Genomic DNA, 26,480 nt, shown 5'->3' with positions numbered 1-26,480 from the left:
TGTCATTCTTTTTTTTAACCTCTGGTCAGTGTGAGTTCTGTCACTTCCCTACTCACACCAAGCAAATCTACATTTACCAACACAGTGAGAGACTGAAATGAGCCAAGTATTATGGAGGCTTTATTTTTTCTGATGGCAGCATGTGTAAAAATGCAGTAAGAATTAAGAAACTCCTACAAGTTCAATTATCCTCAAAACACAGCCTACTAAACCACCCTAAACACCACAGCTTGCTAGTGCCAATCCACATTATTTTGCATTAATTTTGCAGTAGAATGGTCAAAGAAAATACATTATGAAATTCTTGCTCACCTGTAAAGCTTTAAGCAAAGCAGCATTTGTGAACTGGCCAGGCATGAAGATGGCCTCCATAAATGTTTCCTGTAACCGATAACATGATTGGGGGGATATTTAACATGTCTATATGATCCATGTAAAATAAGTCAGACTTACAATTTTATACCATTTCACTACAACAGTGTGCTAAGTGTGGAATAGCAATATATTCGAACAGCCTTTCAACTTGAGTTTTGTATTATTACTTTGAATTTGCAAAGTATATGCCAATCTTATGAAATACAGTAGAACTCCATACATGCTATTAAAACCTGGGAGAAGGAAGACTAAAGTACAGTGTAAACACTGATGGCCTTCCCTCTAAGCAATTAATGACAGTGTTAGTCTTTTTCCACATACTGCAAAATATGTTTTCACCTGCACAGATCTATAATCCCATCTTCAGAGGATGACCCCTGGTTCCTCTCTCACAACATCCCATGGCTGATGGGATGATCCCATCAGGGATCATCCCATGGCTGGGAAATGTAGGAACAACAAAAGGAAGTACTTTTTCACACAGCACATAATTAATCTATGGAATTCTCTGCCATGGGATGTAGAGATAGATAGATATCTTTATTTTGGTCATTGACCAGCAATATAGGATGCAGTGATGGCCACTAACTTGGATGGCTTTAGAAGGCGCCTCGACAAATTCATGCAGGACAGGTCTATCAATGGCTACTAGTCTGGTGGTTATGGGTCACCTCCAGCCTCAGAGGCACTATGCCTCCGAATACCAGTTGCAGGGGAGCAACAGCAATAGAGAGCCCTCACCTCTTGCCTGTGGGCTTCTCAGAGGTATCTGGTGGGCTACTGTGTGAAACAGGATGCTGGACTAGATAGGCCTTGGGCCTGATCCAGCAGGGCTGTTCTTATAATCTACCACAGTAATATTTTGTCATCTAGCTTCATAATTCCTTTGAACACCACAGTTTCTAGGAAAGATTATATAGGAAAATCACATCTGCAGTCAACTTGAAGAAGCTCATCTATGTTACTCAGCACAAATAATGGAGAAAAATGCAGACTATAAGTATTTCATTTAGTTCATGATCTACTCACCCTTGGGTCCTGGTCATCTCTAATGTCTACTTCTTCTGCTGGCAGGGGCTGCACAGAAACTGAGTTCCACTGACCAGCAACATTGCTGAAATAGGATTGGACCCTTTTAGCCAATTTATATATTTACAACGTGAATGATTCATCAACTATTATTATTAAACAGGGGGGGAAACATACATGGTTATTACAGGTATTCATCTTCTTCATTACTATGTCTCACTCTGCTGACCAATGGTATCACTGGTCTGCAATTATAGATTACAAATAGACCCATGAAAGTTTTATTTACAAACACACACAATCAATCATAATCCCTGTCCCTCAGCCCCAATTTGAATATTTAATGGACACTTGAATCTTCTTTTTTAACCTACACATTCTTCTCCCACTTGCAAAGGGAGGAAGAAAAAGAAGATCCTCAAATCAAGCGGTGGAACTGATTTGAGCCTCTGAGACATTGACTGAAAATATCCCACATCCAAGGGATGCAATGTTTCAGTAAAGCTGCAATATGAGCCTACATGTTAATACGAAATAAAGCAGAGCTAGATAAATCCACAGTGAAATATTCCATAGGCCAAAAGGGATGCCCATTTTTCTGGAGGTCCCTCTCCACATTAATACTCCTGGGAATTGAGGTGTAATTTGGACAACTGGAACTATATTTCTAAATGCTTGAGCTACAAACATAGCAGATAGGCGATATGAAGGCTCCCAAAGAAAGTTAAGATTGGAAACCTGTTTAAACCCCTTACTCAGATCATTTTTGCAACAACTTTCCAGAAGTTCCACCAGACCTTTTGAACTCTGAGCGAATGAAGATCTCAATGAGACAAAACAGGCACCTGGCAGTCTACAGCGTGAACTTAAATATTTGTATTCTTGTTCACAGTACTCTCAGTCACTGTGGACAAGCATCAAGGTGTGTGCCTTGTTCTGTCTCCCTATCATTGAGAATTCACCTATCTTTGTTCTCTACTTGTGGTTGGAAAAGGCTGGCCATTTTAGTAGCTCCAGGAGCACAATATAAACATTGTGGATGAATTATAAACATGCCATATGTGCTTTTCAGTCACTTGTGCTGTGTTGTGCTACAATGTCTGAACAAAATGGTCTGATGTTTAATGAATCAAGTCAAGTGCCATAGCATCCCTGTTCTCAACCAGAACACAAAGTATTTGAGCAGACTGAAAGGGTTACAATGTAACACCTTCCACCAAAACTCAGACTTTGAGTTGCCCATCCCTCCTCCTAATATTGAACTAGCAATATTAATCTGTAGCCACATGGACAGGTAGGTTCTTTGACTACCCACTTTGGTGAAGCAGCCACTCCTGAGCCAGGGACATGGCTGGGGATGTGCATGGAGAGAGTCAACTGTCCAGCAGGACCCAGAAACATTCTTTTTTGAAGGTGCGGGGAGAAGGAAAATAGCTGTGAAGATCTGCCACCATTTTGAAATTACCACCTTTAAAAGTACTTAAGGAAGTACTGAATAAAGTTAGCATTTGATTCTATTAAGTAATTTTTCAATCTTCTGGAATCAAATTTTAAAAGAAAATATAATACAATAATTTTATCTGAAGTTGATTCTATTCAACTTTTGATACAAAAAGGCTTTAAAATATTTTTTTAAAACCTCCACTAAACCAATTGACAGCTTTTGAGAAACTGGGAAGAACAAAAACTTACTGCTCAAAGTTGATGTATTTCACAGTGGTCTGATTTTCATCATCATGCCAGAGTGCCCAGATATCCGCAGTAGTTAAGGCAAAGTCAACAAGTGTCTCCTAAAAATATGTATAGCACGATGAATGGATTACAACACTGAATATGAACTTCACCATAAGAGAGCTCAAGAGAATAAATGAGAAAGCAAAGTAGTATCATATTAACAATGAAGAGAAAACTTAACTCTGTTGGATCAACACACACATTTTTAGAAAACTTTGTAGCAAATGAAATATAGGCATGGTTCACTCTGCAGGTGCAGTGCCCAGACTTCATGGGACACAAGTATCTGGTAATATACACAGAGAAAGGGTTGGATGAGGATATGAGAGGCATGCACTGACTGCCATTTCCTCCAACATCCCATCACATTATGCTCATGTGTGGAGTGGAGTGCCTCCACTCCACACATGAGCCCTCCAGCTGCATTGTCCCCAAAGGAAAACATTGATTTCTACCTGAGAAGTGAACAGTGATGATATGTGATCAAGGCTATAGCGATGACTCTCCGCGCTGACCAACTGAAAGACACAGAACTGCCAAAACAAAACCAAAAAAATAGTAATAATAATCCAGAGTTCATGCAAACAAAAATACAAACTCTATCTTGCTCTTATACCCTAATCTTCTTGTTCTAATATCTGATAATAATTCAGGTCATTTTAATGTCAGAGGACTTGAAAAATCAAAATGCTTAGATCCTGTTTAAATTGAATGTTTTAGGACTTATAGAACGGATAACATCCTGATTATCCAATACTCTTTTCCCTCAGACTTTCCACCAATAGAAGGGGCAATAGATGGCGTTCTGGAAGAAAGCACCTGATTAACCATCATCCAAGGCTTTCAGCTCCCGTTTGTTCTAATCATCTTCCATTGGCCAGATGGAGATCGGAATGTGTGCAGGGCTTGGTCCCCGCCACAGCTGGGGTTCAAAGAAAACTAGTAGATATAAGGGACTCAGAAAGGAAATAGAGGTCTACACGATCCTATACTGGAAATCACTGGCATAGCCAGGAAGTTTCCTCCAACTTTTTTTTTAAACAAGGTGCTAACGAGAAAATTTTCAGAGGAGTCCTACTGAAATTAAAAGAACATTTAATTTCAATGGGACCTCTCAGTAATTTTACTCATGTCACCCATGACAGAAGTGGAAGACATGACCTGACCGAAGAAAAATCTGCCATTGAAAGAAGAAAGAAATTGGGCTTCTTTGGAACTATTCATTTGAAAGCCAGCACAAAAGTACTTCACACACCCCAAAAAGTCTCTCTGCAAGTAATAATTCTGCAACTTGTCAATTTTAAAGCAAGACATCTGAAGTTGTTAGCATTTTTAAATCCCCCTTATGAAAACAGGTTGTGTACCTGTTACAGGTGATCTTTCTGGTGATCCATGTTCACTCTCAAAATGGGTTCTGTACCAGTGCAGTAACCCACATGGAAGAATTCCATAGCTCCATGAGGCACTCTTCAGCTCCGTCAAATCACGTGCAAGGCACATCATTGCATGGCATGTCCATTATTTTAAGCAGGAGAGTGCCTTCTCCTTAGTTCCTGATCAGATCCTTTTCAATCTGGCTTCTGTCCTGGATATGGGACTGAAACTGCCTTGGTAGCTCTAGTGGATCCCCTACACCAGGAGCTAGACAGAAATGTATCCCTGTTCTGCAGGACCTCTCAACAGCATTCAATACCATCAACCCCTAACCCTTCTGGATCGCCTCTCGAGTATAAGAACTGGATGTACTTCTTTGGAGTGGCTTCAGTCCTTTCTTGGCGGGGGGGGGGAGGGTCCAGAAGGTGGCGTTGGGGGACTACTGCTCAGCTACATGGCCATTGGTGTCCCACAATGTTTGTTTTTGTCCCCCATGCTATTTAACATCTACATGAAACTCCTGGGAGAGATCATCCGGGGACTTAAGACTGAATTGTCAACAATATGCAGTTGACACTCAGCTCTCTCTCTCCTTGTCACCTGATCCTAGGGAGGCAGTGGATGTTCTGAATTGGGGGCTGAAGGCCATGATGGGTTGGATGTGGGCTAATAAACTGAGACTGAATCCAGACAAGTCGGAGATAATGTTGGTCAACAGAGCCAGTTGGGATGAGGAGATTCTACTGGTTCTGGATGGGGTTGAACTTCCCTTAAAAGAGCAAGTAGGCAGCTTGGGGGTATTGCTGGACCTGGCTCTGCTTTTGGAAGCTTAAGTGAAGGCTGTGGCTAGCAGTGCCTTTGCATAGCTTCGGCTAGTGCGCCAGCTACGTCCCTTTCTTGAGAAGACAGTTTTGACCACAATTACCCACGCCTTAATAACATCATGGCTGGATTACTGCTGTTGAATATTAGGAAACTGCAGGTAGTGCAAAATGCAGCAGCTAGGATTTCATCTGGAGCTGTCCACTAGGATCACATCACACCCATTTTGAAAGAGCTGCACTGGCTGCCAATTTGTTTCTGGGTCCAATTCAAGATTCTGGTTTTGACCTTTTAAGCCCTTAACAGTTTGGGCTCTGGATACCTGAGGGACCACCTGCTTCCAAGGGTTGCTGACAAGGTCATCTGTGGGGGTTCTGCTCTGGGTGCCGACAATGAGGGAGGCATTTACCCAGGCTTGTATGTAATTGTCTCTACTACTGCTGCTTTGTGTTTTTTATGGTTATATTGCGCTTTTAAAAAAAATCTTATTTGTATTTTTATATTCTAGATTATTTTAATTGTATAATTTATATAGTCTTGTTTTAACTTGTGTGAACCACCTTGAGATTGTTTTAATCAAAGTCAGTATAGAAAATAAATAAATAAGTCAGCCACTGCAAAGAGCGGATAACATGGATAGATGAAGTCATGTAAGCCATTAAACTACTCTGGAATTATCATAGCAGCGGGGAAGGCTGGGCGAGTGTTGTAAGTGAACAGGGAGCACCAGAAAGATCACCTGTTACAGGTAAGCAACCTGTTTATCTTTGAGATGATCCAAGTTCCCTCACAAAATGGCTGATTAGCAAGCTCACCGAAATGGTGGTGGGTGCTCGGATATATAGTTGGAGCACCTTTTTCAGAACTGCCTGATCAAAGTTGACCTCTGCCGCTGAACAGATGTCCACATCATAATGTTTAACAAAAGGGAAGATCTGAGGACTATGTAGCTGCTTTGCAAATGTCTGTCACGTTTATGATCAATTTGTGGGCTGCTGAAGTAGCCAAAGCTCTAGCTGAGTGCACCCAGACTCTAGAAAGAGGCTCAGCACCTTGTTTATCATAACGAACAAATATCAACTCTACCAGCCAGTGCTAGAATCTCTGTCTGGAGACAGGATGTCCTCTTTCCCCCTCTTATAGGGGAAACACAGTTTATTGGATTTTCTGACTGCCTTTGTTCTGTCCATAATAAAGCAGTGGTCTTCTAATGTCCAGGGAGTACATAGATTACTCCAGAGGAGTAGAAGGGTTCATAAAGAAGGAAGGTAAGACTGTCTTCTTTTAAATAGAATTCAGAGACTAATTTGGTCTGAAAGATGGGTCTGTTCTTAAAATGACCTTGTCTGGAAAGAACTTTGTGTAAGGGGAGTCAGTTCTAAGAGCTGTTAATTGACCGATTCTCCATGCCAATGTAATGGTAACCAAGAACGCAGTCTTTAAAATTAGAAATTTAGGGGGAGGGGGAGGCAGCTAGTGGTTTGAATGAAAATGAAGCCTCCATAAATGTCGAAAAGATCAATGAAGGACTCCAAGGTTCAATAGGCTCTCTGACTGGTGGAATCAGGTTATTGATCCCCTTAAGGAATCTTTTTGAGTCAGGGTAGGAGAACACAGTGTGTGTGTCCCCCATCTGGGATGTCTTGAAGAGAGTGCAGCCATATGAACCTTTATGGAGGCATTGCAGAGTCCTGTGTTCGTTGGATTCATTAAGTATAAAAGGATTTGACTTATGGAAGCCTTGTAAGGGTCAAATACTTTAGTAGCAGCACAGCATGTGAACCTTTTCCATATGCACTTTTTTTTTTCCTTGTGGATGCTTTCTTCTCATTTAGAAAGTTGTTTAAAAGTTGAGTCTCCAAGCAGTTAGGTTCAACACCTGGAGGTTGTGGTGGACAATGTGGCCTGATCCCTGTGAGAGGAGATTTTGGTAGTGTGGAAGATGAAGGTGTTGTCCCTGTGACATAAAAAGCAAGATGGGAAACCCTGGCTCTTCTGGGCCACCATAGGGTGATTAGAATGCAGTGTTTTCTCTCACAAGATCTTGATCATAATTCTGGTGAGCAGGAGAAAGGGAGAAGATAGATAGTACAGGTCCTTCTTCCAAGGCATCTGGAAGGCATCCTCCATCGGGTTCTCCCTTAGGCCTGCCCTGGAACAGTAGAGCTTGCTTGGGCGGGGGGGGGTTGCCAAAAGGTCTATTTGTGGGGTTCCCCAGTTCTGAAAGATGTTGCAGAGAATCCCTGGATTTATCTCCCATTTGTGTTGTTGGGAGAAATTTAAGTCTCTGTTCAGAACGTCCGCCAAGGTGTTGTCCGCTGCACTGATGTACAGGGCTGTTGGATGCACACTACGGTGTATGCTCTACTCCCAAAATTGTCATGCTAGATTGCAGAGAGATCAAAATACTGTTCCGCCCTGCCAATTGAGATATGCAGTTACTGATGTATTGTCCAGCAGAACCTGCACTCTCATTTATCGGAGAGAGGGAGAGTGTAACACTGCCAGAAATTCCAGAAAGTTTATATTCAAAGATTGCTATTGCAGTGTCCATTTCCCTTGAGCATGAAATCCTGAGCAGTGGGCTCCCCATCTTTTTAGGGAGGCATTCTTTGTCACCATTATCAAAGGCATTGAAAGTTTGAACGGTACACCTACAGAGAGCGATTCAATCTTGGTCCACCACAGTAGGGATATTGTACAGATAAGGATATCATATAGAACTTATTTATTTAACACATTTGTATATCGCCCAAAATGCAAGTCTCTACCTTCTTCTTCCAAGGTAGGAATTGAGTGGGTGAATTTTATGCCTGAAAGTAACAGGGAGGTTGGTAAATTCTATGGCATAACCTGTTCCAAAGTTCAGCACCCACACATCCGACGTTATGAGATTGCAAGCGTGGGGTGTTACATGGGGAAGGCGTGCAAGTTTAGTAGGGGAAGGGGGAAATACAAGCGACGCTTCGTGGGCTAAGGCGTCGAAGAGTCTATTTTGATTGGTCTTGTGCCTTCAATCTTTGTTGCCTTTGCTTTTAAGGACAGGGTTTCTTCGAGTTGTATCTGAATGATTTTTTAATAGTCTCTCCTGTCAGTTTGCTTATTTTGGAATCTTTGCCTACCATAGAATTTGAACTTTTTTTTTTAAAGTAGAAGGGCTGTGATGGAGTTAAAGTTCTCACTGTATAGCATGACTTTTTCATTTCATTTCATTTCAAAAGCCCTCCCTTGCTCCCTCCAACCTGGATAACTAGACCTGTGTCCAGGGGTGCCTTTGCACGGCTTCGGCTACTGCGCCAGCTGCGTCCCTTTCTTGAGAAGACAGATCTGGCCACAGTTACCCATGCCTTAGTCACGTCGCGGCTGGATTACTGTAACACGCTCTACGTGGGGCTGCCCTTGAAGAATATCCAGAAACTGCAGCTAGTGCAAAACGCGGCAGCTAGGGTTTTATCCGGAGCTGCCCGTTGGGAGCATATCACGCCCATTCTGAAAGGGTTAAACTGGTTGCCGGTTCATTTCCAGGTCCAATTCAAGGTGCTGGTTTTGACCTTTAAAGCCCTTAACGGTTTGGGCCCAGGGTACTTGAGGGACCGCCTGCTCCCAAGGGTTGCTGCCCGCTTGACGAGGACATCTGAAGGGGGCCCTGCTCTGGGTGCCGACAATGAGAGAGGCCCGGCTGTCGTGCACTCGGGACAGGGCCTTCTCTGTTGCTGCCCCCAGACTCTGGAATGCTCTCCCAGTGGCCATTCGCTCCTCGGACTCCATCACAGATTTTAGAAAGCTTGTTAAAACTTGGCGTTTTATCCAGGCTTTAACATAATCGTTTTTACTGCTGCTTCTATGTGTTTTTACCTGTTGTATTGTTTTTAAGCTTGTATTTTATAGATTTTAAATTTGGTTTGTTTATATATATTTTTAGCTTAATACTTTTATTTTATGTTTTAACTTTTGTAAACCACCTTGGGGTTGTCTTTTAACGAAAGGCAGTATATAAATGTAACAATAAATAAAAAATAAAACAACAAATTTTCTCCATAGCCTCATCAGTTTGGGTGCTGAAGAGACCCTCTCCCTCAAGCAGTAGGTTTTCTATTTTATCCTTCATGCTGGCTTGAACGGAGGTTTGACTGAAGCCATGTACGCCTTCAGAGGGACACTGCACCTGCGGCGACACGAGACTGTCTCTGTCAAGAGCTTGGTTGTACTTAAATGCTGCCATGTGTTGTCAGCAGACTTGTTGAAGGCTGTCTTGAACTTGTCATGAAACTGTTCTGACACATCCTTAAGGTCATCCTTCAAGCTGTCCCAAATAGAGTAGTGATACTTTGCCATGCAGGCCATGTACTTGGCTATTTTGATGGACCAATAAGAAGTTGAATGAAATCTTCATCCCATGGCATCAAGCTTTCTGCCTTCTTTATCCACTAGGGCTGAGTGTTTTCTGCCAGACTTATTGTTAATGGCATAATCTACCACCAATGAATTTGTGATAAATTCTTTAAAAGGGGCATGAATCTTCCTGAATTCTATATAGGCTCTCTACTACTACTACTACAAATATTTATCTATCACTCTTCAACCAAAGTTCTCAAAGTGGTTCACATAGCAAAATAAAGTCTTTTCAAGTTAGAGGTTGAAGCTGATGGTGTGTCCCAGGATGATTTTGCTGAATTCACCAAAATTGGCAGTATAGGCAGAGCTTAAGGCTACAAGGAAAATGAACTGCCTATAAAATCATCAGCAGGACTCCAGACCTAACACTTTTGCTATTTCAGCCACTGGCATCATGTAGGACACTCCTTCTTCAATAGGTGAATTAGACGGTGGGTTGATAACATTTTCATCAGGGGAGAGATCCAAAGGATTTTCTATTTGAACTGATTCTGTTTCAGAAGAAGAGGTAGAGTCATGTTCATTATCAGAATTCTCTTTCCCAGGTGACTTTACAAGTGGAGAGTGATTAACAATCTCCAAATCAGGCTCAGACTGGTGAGTATGACTAGCATCCTTCTGTGACTCCTTCTGTGGGGGTACAGAAGGAGCCCTAGGTCTTTTGAAAGGAGAATCAGAAGGTTTGGTTAAATGCCCCTGTTCTTTAGGGGTTGAACCCCTTTCAAGAACAACTCTCAGCTTCCTCGACTTCCACATTCTGTAATCATCAAAACCATATGGAAGCCCAGGTGATGGTGGGTTCCTGTAGTGTCCAAAACCTCTTATGTAACCTTGGTCTAAAGCTCCTGGAGAGTTCCAGTAATCCATAGCACATAACCTGTATGAGTAATGTAGGGCAAAATTTACTCCTGCCTTTCCCCCCAGGAATAGGAGGGGAAAGAACTGGTCTTGTGGTAGCAAGCAGAATTTGTCACCTTAGCTAAGCAGGGTCCACCCTGGTTGCATCTGAATGGGTGACTAGAAGTATGAACATTGCAAAGTATTCCCCTCAGGGGATGGAGCCACTCTGGGAAGAGCAGAAGGTTCCATGTTCCCTCCCTGACATCTCCAAAATAGGGCTGAGAAGAGATTCCTGCCTGCCACTTTGGAGAAGCCACTGCCATTCTGTGAAGACAATACTGAGCTAGATGGACCAATGGTCTGACTCAGTATATGGCAGTTCCCTATGTACCCTCACAGGGAAAGCTGAGAGAGAGATTGGAATAGATTCTAAATCATCATCTGCATCCAGTCCACATATAGAGAATCCTCTAAAAGTTGAGCCTGATGGAGTGGTATGTGTGAAACCCCATACGAGATTCCAAATTCCTTGAAGTGGATAAACAGGTACAATTGAGGATGACTCCCTAGAAGGGTTATGCCCTCTACCTGAGTCAGAGCCATTGTCACAGTCCAAACAAACTGGAAAGACATCTGGAGAAAAATCTATTCATATAGGAGATCCATTGGAGGTGCCTGTCTTTTTCAGGGTATCCTGTATCTTGGCCATCTACACCATTGACGTTGGCACAGTAATCGTCAATGTTGATGTCAGTACAGTTAGTGTATTCGTACTCAGAGTGGCCTTTGGCAGTATAGAAGTCAACAACAGTGTCGAAGAGCTTTCAGCGTCCTGAGTTTTCTGAAAGATGGTGTATATGGAGACTGCATCAAGGTCGACATTGAAGCTTTCTCTGAAAGAGCCAATCGTAATGCTTGATTTGTCAATGGCAGCATTTGGCAGTGCTTCATGCTCAATAGACTTGGAGAGCCCTCTCCTTGGTGTTTCCTCTTTGGTGATGCAGATCTCAATCATCCATGCTAATGGCCTCAGGCTTCTTAAACATCAACTCTCCTTGAACTTTCTCAGAGTGAGGCGCCTGAGTTACTGACCTTGGCATATACTGCAGCACTGACCTCAATCCCGAGGGTCAGGAGCAATAATCTGACATAGATGATGCTGAAGTCTATGGTAGCGGTGAACTCAGCATCAGAGTCAGCTATATCAGCACGCTTTTGTACAAAGCAGCCCTTAGACCAAGTTCCCTGCTTTTTCGTGTCTGCTTAGAAAAAGACCAACAGACCTTGCAGGACCTAACATTGCAATGTTAGCCCAAGCAAATTAAGCATTTTTCATGCCTATCAGAGGAAGGTAGTGTCCCACTACAGGTAGCACACTTCTTGAAAGTTCTTTGGTGTTTTTTATAGAGTCCATTAGAACAATCACCAAAACAAAAAGTAAGAGAGAAACCTTAACCAGTCTGTTGTCTGAAAGCCAGTAAATAATCGATCAAAGACAGAAATGGATACAAAATCCAAAGGAGAAAGAGTCCGTAGTCAAAGTGAAAATAAATCACTTAATCAAAAAGAAAATAAATTTCTTTCAGGAACCAAGAAATAAACTGAGTGAATTCTTCACAAGGTGCACACCATGGCATTCGATAAGGAACTGAGGTAAAGGTGATCTCCTGCTGAAAATAACAGACGTGCCTCACGCACGATTTGGCAGAGCCAAAGAGTGCCTCATGGAGTTATGGAATTCATCCATGGGCGTTACTGTGCAGGTGCAAAACCCATTTTGTGAGGGAACATGGATCACCTCAAAGATTCCTGGAACATAAAACAAGAGCTCTGACTGCCTAGGATGTGGAATGGAAGTTAGAAAAGTTTTCAAAAAATAATTCTCATATCCACACAAACTCTGAAACCAATGTACAATACAAACAGTTTTCTACTTTTGAATTTAACAGCAAATTACTATTTTAGAAATGCAAGCCATTCCAGTACCTGTCCTTGTTTAGGTGCATGCAAATATACTCCAACATAAAGTCCCAGCGTCTCAGAATATGCCACCTGTAGTTTGTGCCCAGTTCCAGCAGTATGTCTCAGGTCCCTATTTACAGGCACAAACTCCAACATATCAGCCACCATTAGGCACATCTGATCCTGCCAAAGTAAGATGCTAGATGAGTACACAAAGCAGCAAAACAAGAAAAGTATTTAAACACAACTACCAAAACGGCAACCTGAGACACTGGAGAAGACAGATGTATGCTTTACTCTGATCCTTCATGCCTCCCTCCATTCTTTACCAGCTCCCAAACTCTTGGAGTCTGATGTTACTTTTCTCCCCCATTTGCATGTGGCCATTACAGCAGGCTTTCAGATCCTGCTTTTATCTTTCCAAAATATATAGTTGGTGACTAAGAGCAGCTACATCCACAGTTAAGATTACATCCTGACCCTACCACCACCCCTGCAAGCACCACTAACCTTCTGGGATACTTGGAGCTGCCTATTTATAATCTTGATATTTTAAGCTGCTGTGATCACTGCACAAAACCGAAGATGCAGGGTGATCACTGCACAGAACCGAAGATGCAGGGTGTATGGAACAAAAGTGTGATCACTGCACAGAACCGAAGATGCAGGGTGTATGGAACAAAAGTGATAGAGGTTTGTTCATGTTTACAGCAGACAACATTGTTTAAGGCACATTAGCTAAATGGCTAATTAATCCAACAAAACCTTCCACAGGACAAGGATTGGGGGAAAACAGAACTTTGTCCACACTGCCACAGTGATCTGTGGACCAGGATTACCACCACCCCCTGTCCCAAGAGCAGCAGCATTGTCCAAGGAGAGGCAAAGTCCTCTACACAGCAACATGAACCAATTTATATCAGTCTGTATTGCCAGCTAGAAGCTTCAGATCAAGTCCTCCTTCCTTTTCAAGTCTCTGGGAGTGTATTTCCAATAGTGGGCCGATTTTCTGTAAAGGTTTGATGCTCTGGACTGCAAAACATGCATTTCCTTCCGGAATTCTTCACATGGATTTCACATACCTGCTACTTATAATATAGTTATACTTTACTCCACAAGCTTAGGAAGACAAAGGCACTATAATGCATTAGTGTCTTCTTAAAACTAGGGTTAGACAAATCCCAGATGCCAGGGAGCCACAGTGCCTAGAAATTCTAACCATGGCTCCGAGAATAGGATAGGATATTCAGAGGTAAAGGTAAAGTTGTGCTGTCAAATTGGTGTCGACTTCTGGTGACCACAGAGCCATGTGGTTTTCTTTGGTAGAATACAGGAAGAGTCTACCATTGCCATCTCCCACGCAGTATGAGATTATGCCTTTCAGCATCTTGGTAGAATTATTAAATAAAATTTTTATATGTCCTAGGTAGCCCTGTTTCTGTTTAGTTACTTGTAAAGGAGATAAAAAGAACTCATCTACCCTTCCCTGCACAATGTCTATCACTAATTTTGTGAAGTGTCCACTGTCCGGCTCCTAGGTTTTGGGGCTGGCTCTTAGATCCAAAGAAAAACTGTCAAGGTCTATCTTAAACCATACCAGTTTCATGTGCTCAACTGGTTGGAATAGGTATGGAACAGTAACAGTGAATATTCTGCTAATTGTTTTGCCATGTTGCTTGATGCTGCTGAATTACCCCTTTAGTGGAAATCAATTAAAATAAAAATTCCATGTTTACTAAGTCTTTAGGACCAATTGAAGTTTTATTCCAAAATTAGCATGAATATATTACAGGAGAGCATGCTGTGGCCTAGCATACACTACCTACTCTACACTGAGGTAACTAACACACAGTAGCTAACATATAGGGCTATCAGTAATTCATACAGCTTGCAGAGCATATATCATATTCAAAGTGATATGGTGCCAACAGATGATATTTGGGAAGCTTCATTAGTTACAGGAATAATCAACACCCACAATACTAGCAGCTGAGTTATCCATCCAATAAAACATTTCCATACTCACTTTGTAAGACCACATTCTAAGTTTATGATCCTGGTAGAGTGCAAAGATGAGGGCATCGTGCTCACGACTATGAGCAGACAGGCTGACAGGAAGCTCTGAAGGACCCTGGTCCCCTCTAGAAATTCAAACATTTAAACACTTTTTTAAAATTAAAGAAACAAAAGGGTAAGCGTTAAAAATATGACAGTGCTACAAGCTACTTCATGACTTTTATTAGGAAATATAGTACTTATAATCGGGGTACAAATGGGAAGAAGAGTGTAACGACTAAGAGGAATGCTCCCCAATTTGTAGACTGTGAGCCCCCTTGAGACAGGGAACCATCTTATTTATGTTTCTATAAAACAGCTTTGGGAACCTTTGTTGAAAAGCTATATTAAATATCCATAGTAGTTCCCAAATTTAAAGATCCATATAGGCATCAGTGACTATTATATCTTCCCCCTCAGATCCTCAAGAGCTTTCACTCACTGCATATATTGACCCATTCACAGAAAGCAGAAATCATACATATGGGAAATACATTTCTAACATTTTAACCTCTTTTCAAGTAAGGAGAAAATACACCAAAAAATCTTCAGTGATGTGAAGCAGGCTTGAACGGTAGTCTAAAGTGCTTCACAATGGAGACTTACCAGTTATGAGATATAGATGATTTTCCCTAAGTTATTTAAACTAACCCACTCCTTTCTGAATGCATGAGACAATTAACACATTTATATATAAACCATCCCCTTAAGAAGAAAAAGTATTAAAAACCTAGCAGCTCCAATAAAATAAATTTTAAAAAATCTTACAAAAGATAGGTTGTTTGCACTTTGGCAAATCATTAAAGCAAGGAAGTTCTTGCTGTTTGGACTAGATACTCAAGAGTGCATTCCTGGTTAAACTTAAGCTTTAGTTTTAAGCCCTATTCAGATATTATGTTGTGCCTGTATTCAAGTCTAGACACATGTGCATGTTTTTGTATGATTGACTGCATCTGCATTCATTTTAAGAGTGAACCTGGGTACAAGTCTCTCAAATGCATGGTACAGAGTCAGGAAGTGTGCTGCTGTGCTTACATGCAGCGTAACATGTAATAACTGCACCTGTGTACACTGTACATAGCTTGTATGAGTGTTGAACGTAACATGTGAATAGGTATTGCTTATTGTGAAGCACTAGATTATTCTACAAAGCCATTTGTTTCAAGAGAACTACCATATTTAAAGCTTTCCAAGCACTCTTCCATAGACAGCCAGCTCTGGGTTCCAATGAAAAGGGCCAGCGAGGTTTTCCCTCCAAACTGAAGGTTCCTGCTCCTGAATGGGTCTGGACTTTTATGTCTAAAGGTAGGTCTGGTTTGAGCTCATTACCTATTGTGAAAAAGATATTAAGACTATACCTTGAGAGAGACTGCACTCATTCAATAACAAAAGAGAAACATGTCTCCCATTCAGAGAACTCAGAAAGGAGGGGACGTGCAAGACATTCTTGAGCTAAAATGGAGATCTGTATTTCTTCACAAGGCTAAACAGCTATAATGTGCCCAAAGGTACAAAGCATGAATTTACCACATTATTATATCATTTGATAACATCATCATTATTAGTGTAGAATCACACACCGTGTAACATAATTTTATCCTAAAAACCACCTTGTAAAGAAAACCAGGCTGAAAGAGAGAAAAACCTGGTGAGTTTCATGGCTCTGTAGAGATCCGAAACTAAGTGTTCTACATCCAGATCGAACACTCCAGCCATACCAGCTCTCTTAACATTAGTCACCAGGTCTGAATTTAACAGAATGCAGCCTCCTTACTGAACTGAACTGTGAAAAACTTTCAGCTATCCGCACTTCCAAACCACTGGGCTATGAAAACTACTCCTGAACACTTCTACAACATGGAATTCCAGCTGAAGCATTCAACCCAAGAACACCACAGGGCTTAAAGTCTAAATTGAACAGGTAGGGCTAAACCTCTTCTGCAAATCCCTATCTCCTCAGTGTCACAACATGTTTACTATCCCACAGTTTTGTCATTTGAGACGACTAGGCAGTAATCCAAAGTTTAATTTAGTATGCTTATTTAAGACAGACAGATCAAACTAAGAAAGAGCACATTACATTTCCAACATTTAATCAAGTCTTGATGACAATTTAGACCATGCTAAATGGCTAGGTACAAATTACTTTAAATATTTAATGTGTTTACTGAAATGTAACCCAATTAAAGCAGCAGCATTGTAAGATGAATGGTAGGCTAAGTGCTCACTCAGTCTAATCCCAATTCTGACACTGGCTGTTGTATAAACTCTATGAGTTTTAATTAATGTTATCATATAGCCTCAAGCATTTGCCATTAAAATGCTAACCTGATAGCTGTTGGTATCAAACCTGTAATCAAACGCTGCATGACTGAACTCTGTTTCAACTCCACAGTCGATGGTGAAGCCATACCTAAAAACGGAAGAGCTGATGGGTTAACAATTCATTCATAAGGAAGACGTGATTAAACCAGATGGATAATCTTTTGGGAATCCTATAAGGAGATATTTAAGAGAGTCAGTGGCTGACATTCTGATCAATAAAGTGGGTGTGTAAACAGCAGCAACAAAAACACAGTGGGAACACCCTCACTGCTCTGTATGCCTCTGTTATGTGAGACATGTTTCCACTGTGACAGAGAACTTCAGGACTGAAGGAGTGTGCTCCAGAAGAAGCACTCATGCACTGTGTTGTACAACAACGCGTGCACAAAGGGAGGCACATGAAGCAGCAGGGGCGATCCCACTGTGTTCCTGTAGCTGCTGTTTACACGCCTGCTTTGTTAGTCAGCATGTTAGCCACTGGATTTAAGAGATTAATAGTGGATGACCAAAATGGCACCAGGAGATCCTGCTACTGGCCCAAATGGAGAAGTACTAATAAAAGCCCTGTATAGCAAATTAAAGGAAATTTTATGATGTAATAAAAGTTACAAATAATCCAGTCATGGCTCAATAAGGAAAAGACAAAAAGAGAAGACCATCACCACCCACAAGCGGCAGGCAGAAAAAAACAGAGAGGCAGGTTGGCATTTAGGAAGTTCTGTCTGTAAAATAGTGCCTGCATTCAGGCCACAGTTTAGGGTATCTATTCTGCTTAGTTGAATAGTTTAGTATCACACACACTTCTTCAAAAGCATGTTGTAGATGCAGAGCTCGTTTTTTCCTATGTCTGAAATTTCCAACTGAAGAGTGAGGCAACCTGAAACAAATTATCTAGATCAGCTTATACTCTTATTATACTCTTACCATGAGCATCATGAGGTGGGAGGTTAAGGACAAAAATCCCACCAGAAGCAGACGGCAGAACAAAGAGTGCTCCGCCATCACTGCTTAGCCAAGCCGCTGAAGCAGTAGAATTAGCTGCCAGTCCAGGTACTGAGGGGATAATGCAGTAGTTGAAAGGATCCCTAAAGTGAACTTTTCCAATATCAGTGAAAATAGACTGCACTTGACTTTCTGTTATCAACTCCTATAAGAAAAATTCAAAAGTATAATTGTCAACAAGAAAATACAGAATTTGAAGAGCAAAAATTAAACAAAACAAAAAACAAAACAGCTGGTGCTTTTTCTACTCAAATTCCTCTTATATTTGACTGAAGTGTCTGAAACTGTATAACAAAAGAAAGAAACAATTATCTTATCACTGTATTATGCATTTGCTATCTTAGGTTGAAACAATCTATGCCTTTTACTGCATGTCAAAATTATTCCCCAAAAATTCATCAATATGAACATATGTTTAAACAAAATTTTAATGTGCATTTTATTATTTTAAATGTAAACAAAAAAAACAACCAACCAATACTTGGTCAATAAATTATGTATTTGAAAATATTTTACAGCTTATTCCCACAATGGCTCAGTTCAAATAATCTTCTAAAGTCTAAACTACGATTTGGAGGATCAGATTATCTATGGGCTCACACATTCCTTCCTCCCATGAGGCACCTCTTTCAGTTGCCTCTATCTATAGTTTGCTGCGATGCCTGTGTTAGCAACGCAAGATTAGCAGTTTCCCTCCAAACCAAGATCAGACACTACGCTTCTAAGTGGGTTTCCAGTTCTTGGTTGGAGGCAAGAGATTACTATACTCTGCCATAATGACTGAATCAGCAAACCAGATGAAGCCATCTGTGAGCCATATGAAAAAAACCGAGTAGAGAAGCTCAGAGCTTTCTTCCAGTCTTCCAAACAATGATCTCTAGAGGATTATCTAAACCAAGTATGTTATAAAGCATATTCAATCCTCAATTAAAATTTTGCCAGAGCATATGTAATCACGATTTTGGATGAGTTTGAAAAATAAAGCTATTGGAACAGATTACTTACACTCCTATACATCCGAGCAGGATGTGGCAACATCAACCTGTGCACTGTCTGATTGGTTGAAATTAATATTACAACATGATGCTGGGTCTCGAAAATATGCACTCCTCCAGGTAAGAGGCTACAATTCTGAAATTTGAGTTCAACAGCATTGTTCAGAAGGTTTATATCAAGCGATTCTTCTATCAATTCCAAGGTGCCACCTGAAGTGGACCTGCAAAAGGAAACAAGTGAACTTATATAGCGGTTGTAAGTTTACAGAACTACAAATAATGAGCATAATTCAGCCCAATATTTGTGTGCATGAAAAGCACAACACAGAAGTCTCAGTACACACAAAACCCCCAGGAGTCAGATGTGTGTGCTCCCTGTGCTCACATCCAAGCAACAGGGTCTATGTGAATGTGAAAAGGGAACAGCACTGCATACCTGACTGTAGAGAAGTAACATGGAGGTATTTTGCATATCCAGTAGGGCATCATATCTTAAAACCCTACATGGGCCGGTTCAGAGTGAACACTAGCCTCCAATGAGGTGAGCAGAATGACACTCATCAGAATATGTCACCTATCCTGGTATTGCTGCAGGAACACCTTGCATGCTGTCAGGATGTCCTTTAATCTCATGAGAAGGGGTGTTTATCAAATTGCCGCTCTAGTCATGTGTTCCAGGAACACATGTAGAGGGGCAATTCTGATTAACACCCTTCTCATGTGATTAAAGGACATCCCGACAGCATGCCAAGGTGTTCTGCAGCAATACCAGGATAGGTGCATTCCTGATGAGTGTCCATTCTGATCACACATTGGGGCCAGTGTTCATCTGAAGCAGCACCATTTCAGACTGGCTTCTTGCTGTAAGCTACCCTGAATAGTATTGAACTGGAAGGGTGGGATATAAATAAATCATGCTTGTGGCCTCTGCCTGGTAAGGTCCATAAGGACCAACCCACGAGCTGGTCTCACATGGCAGCAGACATGCAAGGACTCTGAACTCTTGTATAAGGGCTAGATTGGGGCTAATAACGTTAACTCATTGACAGTCTTTTCTTTTCTTTCTTCATTGAAATGTCCCTCAGCCCCTAAAACATGCCCTAGAAGCCAACAGGTTCAGCTCAACATTGGCATATATATAGTGATTTGCCTAGCAAAAACCTTCATCTCACAGCAGCCAAGTTGTTTCACTAAGCAGTCAGTTGTCCGATTATCCATCCTCCAGAAGAAGGAAGCCACTACAAGCAAAGCAGAAGTGACCAGTACAAGCTAAGTAGCCAGAGACATTAAACACCATTCGCTGTAATTATGAGACTCAATTTGTAGACAGGGTGGGGTGAGGCAAGACTAACATGAATGACAGAACAGACTCAGGAATACTTGAAAAATCATGCAAAATTGAGGACGAACCCCGTGCCAATAGATAAAAACAAGTTGAGATCCCACAAGGAATTGCAGAGGCTTGGAAGAACAGAAAGTGGGATATTCCAACCCTTCTGAAGCACAGCAGCATGAGACTGCTGAATTTCACTACTATACACACAGTTTTCTATTCATCTAGCTCTGAATCTTAGCAATCTATTGCTGGTCATTGAGCTTCATAACTAGATGACCAGGAAGCTAGGTATCTAGCCACAAACTTTAGCATAACAGTAAAGGGGAGAGCAAGTATTTTTGCCACCTCCTCCCTATTGGAAAGTAATTGCAGTTAGGGCATGTATGCCTCACAGTACGTACCTCAACCAATTGTCACTTCAACTTCTAATTCTTTTATATATGCAAGATGGGCAGGGGGAATTGGGACTGGAGGAAATGCTTTTCCTCTGACCCAAACATACTCCCGCCCCAGATGCTTTTAGCTTCAGAGGAATCAGGTCCTTAAAAGCATCCTAGCCTTGGGAGAGAGGCTCAAACTAGTACTTTCTGTGCTTTCTTCTTCTCAGACACAACTCAACCTATCAATATTGCATGGCTCCTCAAGGGCAATCATCATGCTCAGGTCTCGTCAGGCTGCTTAGGGTCTTTCCTTCACACACACACGCCCCTACCTTACAAATCAATATTTTTTCAACATACATGGTGAGTCCCACAGGTATGCAGAAACATCTAACCACTGTTCCCTCTAAGGCATGCACTTGTGTGAGCGCTCACACATTTTTTGACGTCTGCTCAGTAAATTTTAGATCCCTCTCAGGTTTAATCAGGAAGGGTCCCACTCTGAATGCACGTGCGAACACAATGCCTTGATACTGTCATCCAGAACAAAATTCATTCCGCACACAGATGAAAAAACTTAGAGAACACCGTTTCTAACCTTGTATGTGGAAAGCTCTCTTCCACTGCCCAATTGATAGACCAATGGTGGGGGGGGATAGATGGACTGGAGAGATTTATGAGCTTTTAAGAGTGCTTATCAGAGATGCTCTCAACAACAAAGGTAGGATGAAGGAAACAATTCAATTGCAACAAGGCGATGCAAAGTCTGGGGGCATTCTACAGAGCAAGAGAAGTAAATAAATTTATCCCTGCTAACTGGGCAAACAGGCATCTTTCAAAGTTCCGGCTCTCTTATGTTTAAAGGTAAAGTGTGCTGTGGGTCGGTGTCAACTCCTGGCGACCGCAGAGCCCTGTGGTTGTCTTTAGTAGAATACAGGAGGGATTTACCGTTGCCATCTCCCACACACTCTCTCTTCCCTTTTTTGTTAGATCCACTCAATAAACACACTTCAATTTTTCATTCTTCCAACATCTAGTTCTAGTCATCAAAGGAGTAATTCCATTCATGTTACATGGTCCCTTATTATTACAATTTACTCTCAATAACATTCTCCTTCCATATTGTGCCCCACAGCCATACAATTTCAGTGTCACATTTGAGGGCCACTAAGTTTTGCACACTGCTATTCAACTATTACATTCATTATACTGTTATACTTTGCACATGCTTTGGAGACCACCATTGTTTTGGTCACTAAGTTCTTCCCCCACAGTAAGGGTCTACAGATTTTGATTTGCTTTGACTGCCAGCCAAAAGTTGTGACTGCCACTGGCCCGGCCCAGCTCCAACCTTATGCATGTTTATTTCCCTCCAAGTTCCAGGCTTGGGCAACAAGTAGGGGTTCATCCCTTTAGTCACGCTGAACTTCACAGAGACTCAGAAGAAGCAAAACACCTCACTTCTTCTCAGTGTCTCTGGAGCTCAGTATAACATTATATTAATGTTATATTATATAACATTATTAACCAAGGTGCCACCAGTTTATCACTTTGTACTCTGTCAGGTACTCATCCATTTAAAAGATATAATCACCACTAGCAAACACATTTGAGGACACCAGCTCCTCAATATGTTTGCTGCTCCTTCCTTCCCACATAATCACTCTGCATTGCCTTCAAAGCACCTGACTGTAGCCCACTGACAGCTGGCTTACTTCAGACACCCCAATACATTGTTTCATTTCAACAGCCATTCCACTGCCAGATATAATTACTATTTGCTTTAAGTGCTTGCTTAAACTGTATCAGGTTTATTTTGGCATCTCTGAACAAGCATATCTCCACCGCTGCTCAGAAGTTTGTTTAATTTATTGCAGCTGACCTAGTTCTGTCTCCTCTGAAACAGACTGACAGCCCAATCTTATGTATGTTTACTCTGAAGTAACCCCATTAAGTTCAATGGGGCTTACTCTCAAGTAAGGATGCACAGGACTGCAGCCTTGGGGATTCAATCGAATAAGACAACAGAGAAATCAAAGAGGTGGCATATCGCAAAGGGACTATGTCCTCTCTTCACTCCCTCCTAAGCCTGGGGCTTCCTTCCTAGGGGAGTAGTGGCTGGCATACTTCACACATTGATTTATTTTGGTCAGGAGGAAGTGGGTGCCTGGCCAGGAGAAGAGAGCTGGTCTTGTGGCAGCAAGCATGACTTGTCCCCTTAGCTAAGCAGGGTCCTCCCTAGTTGCATATGAATGAGAGACTTGATGTGTGAGCACTGTAAGATATTCCTTTCAGGGGATGGAGCTGCCATGGGAAGAGCATCTAGATTCCAAGTTCCCTCCCTGGCGGCATCTCCAAAATAGAGCTGAGAGAGATTCCTGCCTGCAACCTTGGAGAAGCCACTGCCAGTCTGTAGAGAGACCACACTGAGCTAGATAGACCAATGGTCTGACTCGGTATATAGCAGCTTCCTATGTTCCTGTGGGTCGCAAAGCCACTCACCAATGGATGAAACGGTTTCTAGTCACCGATCCTAACTGGGCGCTGTCCTGGTACCAGTATCCGCCAGCACTATCAGCATATCGCACGGCTGCTGCCGGGGACGTGCCGCCACCTGCAAGGGATGGACGAAGGAGGCGGGTCAGTCAGAGGAGACGCACACGAGGCACATGAATAAGGACACCCGCCCCCACCCCGTGCTCCAGCCCGAAAGCGGCACCTGGTAGGCCGAAGACGAGCTCCCGAGTCCTGCGCCGCGCTCCCCGCTCCGCCCCATTCAGCTCCAGGTAGCCCCGCTCTGCCAGCGGTCCCGACGCCGCCATCTTCCCTTCCCGCGCGCGGCGCCGCAGTGGCTCACGGGATCGCAAGGCAGGGGCGTGGCGAAGCCGCTGGGTTGACCTTCGCGGTGCATCACGGGACAAGACTAGACAGAAGGCGGACTGTTGTTACGGTATCATTTCTTGTCTCGCGGGCGGGCTGGTTGGTTGGTTGGTTAAAGAAGAGACTCCCGGCCGTTTACGTCACGACCATAGTCTTCCAAAGCGGCAGCGGTGGGGGTAGTTTGTAACACCAGAAACAAGAAGAAGTTTTGTGGACTAAAGACTAACAAATGTGTTGTTGCTGCTGCTGTTTTTAATGTACGTTTAAGTATAACAGCATCGTTACGGAGGAGTGAGCCATTCATCTACGTCGCGCCTCCTACGGTTGATTTGGCTTAAGGAAGGGAAGACGTGCCGGGCCACGTTCCATACAAGGTTGATAAGCACTCGTGCACCCAGCCCGCTGACGGCAGTGCACGTTGACTCGGAAGAAAGTCCCGCTTGAGTTCAGTGGAGTTTCCTTCCAGTTTAGATGGCATGGGATTGCAGCCTTAATTGCACCGAATTCAACGCAAGGCTTTAAGAGCATGTTAATTATCCATTGAAAATAAAGAATGGTACTGAAAAGTGCTTCGCTTCGCTTGGACTCGACCGTCTCCATAGCTCTGAGAGTCATAGTTTTGCACTATTGGGATAGATTATTATGAGTGACATTTGGTGCAAGAAAAATATTTATGAATGCTTTCTGGTCTGTTCACACGGGTGATTAGTTTGGAGATGGAAAACCAGAGTGGGCATTTTTAGGAAACAGAATAAGTATATGAACAATACATGAAGTAATAGTTGTTATTGAAACATATACATTTTTGTATGGGAAGCAGGCAAGCACCTAGACAGTCTATAAAGCAGCTTCAGTACCCTGAAGTAATCAGCATGCCTCTTGAGCTGTCTTCTATACCATGGCACCTTCGTGTAAGCAAACAGCAAAAAAACTCCAACAGCCACCAAGGTCTGCTACAGTATATACTATACATTCCAAGTGCAAACTTCTCTAGATACACACACATCTCAGACTTCGCCCTGCAGGTAGACTACACAATGGCTTAACAAGTTCTGAGGGGGCCTGTGTTCAAGAATCAAACGGGCCCCATCAAATAATTTCCTCATAGGGATCAATTGGAAACTTATTAATCAATGAGATTAATAACTCTGATAATTGTCAGCATTTCCTCCAAACTAGAATTCCCACAATAGGACTGGTATAGAACACTTATGTTTGTAATGTAGGTAGGTGCCTACCAGGTACATATTTCCCCAGTGCTGAAGAATGACAGTTTGCCTCCACCTCTGCAAGTGGCAACTGTGATGTGGTTTCTCTATTATGTGCTCATTGTATCCTTGGTGATGGCTAAAGCTCCATCACCAAGCTTTGGCCATCAGGTGTGGAGGATGTAGGAGAAGAAGCAGCATCTCAAAGGGGCAGCTTAGTTCTCCTCTTCCTATCCCAAATAGATGGAATAATCCTGGCAAAGCAATTGTGCTCCTTTTAAATATACAAATGAACGGTAAGGTAAGGCTGCCAGGGCATTTTTCACACAGGGCTTTTAAAGACCTTCAGAATGGAGAGTGTGTTCACACGTCAGACAAATTTACCCTGAAGTCCCTGCGAGCTATCCGAGTACTTCACACACAATTTGGGTTTTTCATCCTACATTAGGGTGTAGCCTGATTTGTATCCATCATTTTTTTTTTTAAATCATTTTTTGCGTTGGGTTTTGGGGGCAACTTCAAACTTGCAGTAAAGCCTTGCAGAAAACCTGCAGTAAAGCCTGCTGTCTGGGAAAGCTCCAGGTAAGAAGTATCTTTCTGTTCTAGAACAGGAATGTGTAACAGCTGGAGGTAGTCTGAAACTACCTTTGGGGTTTTGGGGGCAACTTCAAACTCGCAGTAAAGCCTTGCAGAAAACTTGCAGTAAAGCCTGCTGTCTGGGAAAGCTCCAGGTAAGAAGTATCTTTCTGTTCTAGAACAGGAATGCATAACAGCTGGAGGTAGTCTGAAACCAAGCGATCCAGCAGTTAATATTTCAGCATCTCTGAATACAAAAATCTCCCTCTTCCTTTCTTTGATTGTTTCTGTAAATAACCTTTGCCAAGCCTTAATTCTAGAGACTGGAGAATAACTTTCATCCTGGAAATAGACCAACTTGAACAGGGAACTACAGACAAAAGGACAACAATAAGACAACCTTCATTTTGGGAATCATCTGGAAAAGCTTTTTTAAAAACCCACAGATTCCACCAAGTTTAAGAAAATAAACTCATAATAAAATCATGATGCAATATAATGAATGATGCAAAGTAAGGAACATGATTTGTTATAATGTTTCAGAAAAAGGGAAGCAACAAAATTCAGATATTATCACCACTGAGGTTAGTGCTTTATTTCAAAAGAAAGCAGCCATTTGGTTTCTTGCCTAGAGAATGAGAGGCAGCAGCATCACAATGTGCTTTACTGTATTAGCAGGAAATGGCTTGGCTTGAAATGCATGGTTTTCAATCCGTTAAAGAAAGCAACAAACTCATAACAACATGTCCAATTATAAACATCGTTGCACTGTTTCCCAAAGGAGATGGGGCGGATTAAGCTTTGTGCCACCCATAGGCAGCCAAAGATTTGCTGCCCCAAAGGCAAGGGTTCCCCTTCACATTTTTTTAAACATGTTTAAGACTACTGCAGCATGGAGGCACAGCAGGGAGAGTTCCTAGTGAGCCCACCCGCTTCCCAAATCATGACAGTTGAGGTTGGCCGCCGCTAGAGAAAGAGCTCCTCACACAGGCCCGCCTTCCTCCCAAATGACCCAGATCAGGCTGGTTTCGGTCCATTTTGGGTCTCTACACACACATGCGCATGCACAGAGGCCTGAAATTGGCCCAATCTGGGTCATTTGGGAGGAAGGAAACCCTGTGTGAGGAGCTCTTTTGCTGCCATCTCTGCCATCCAGGATGGCAGAGATGGCAGTGAGACCTCCTCACAAAGG

The 26,480-nt window shown here is 42.3% G+C and overlaps 1 protein-coding gene across 1 annotated transcript in view; it reads right to left on the bottom strand.

The window, feature by feature from the left end:
- NUP160 (nucleoporin 160) overlaps positions 1-23,544 on the bottom strand; it is a 122,204-nt gene extending 98,660 nt beyond the window's left edge. The window contains exons 1-11 of the mRNA XM_053285255.1: positions 23,344-23,544; positions 23,127-23,238; positions 18,919-19,129; positions 17,836-18,058; positions 16,915-16,999; positions 14,558-14,672; positions 12,556-12,714; positions 3,594-3,671; positions 3,097-3,194; positions 1,405-1,489; positions 313-381 (exon numbers count right to left, since the gene is read on the bottom strand). Coding sequence (XP_053141230.1) covers positions 313-381; positions 1,405-1,489; positions 3,097-3,194; positions 3,594-3,671; positions 12,556-12,714; positions 14,558-14,672; positions 16,915-16,999; positions 17,836-18,058; positions 18,919-19,129; positions 23,127-23,238; positions 23,344-23,446 — 1,338 coding nt within the window. The 5' untranslated portion in view covers positions 23,447-23,544. The remainder of the gene's footprint in view (positions 1-312; positions 382-1,404; positions 1,490-3,096; positions 3,195-3,593; positions 3,672-12,555; positions 12,715-14,557; positions 14,673-16,914; positions 17,000-17,835; positions 18,059-18,918; positions 19,130-23,126; positions 23,239-23,343) is intronic.
- Positions 23,545-26,480: the final 2,936 nt, after the last annotated feature.

Source organism: Hemicordylus capensis, chromosome 1 (genome assembly GCF_027244095.1).
Source record: "Hemicordylus capensis ecotype Gifberg chromosome 1, rHemCap1.1.pri, whole genome shotgun sequence".
Lineage (NCBI taxonomy): Eukaryota > Metazoa > Chordata > Lepidosauria > Squamata > Cordylidae > Hemicordylus > Hemicordylus capensis.
The sequence above is the reverse complement of the archived record's forward strand: the minus strand, read 5'-3'. Positions and strand labels throughout refer to the sequence as shown.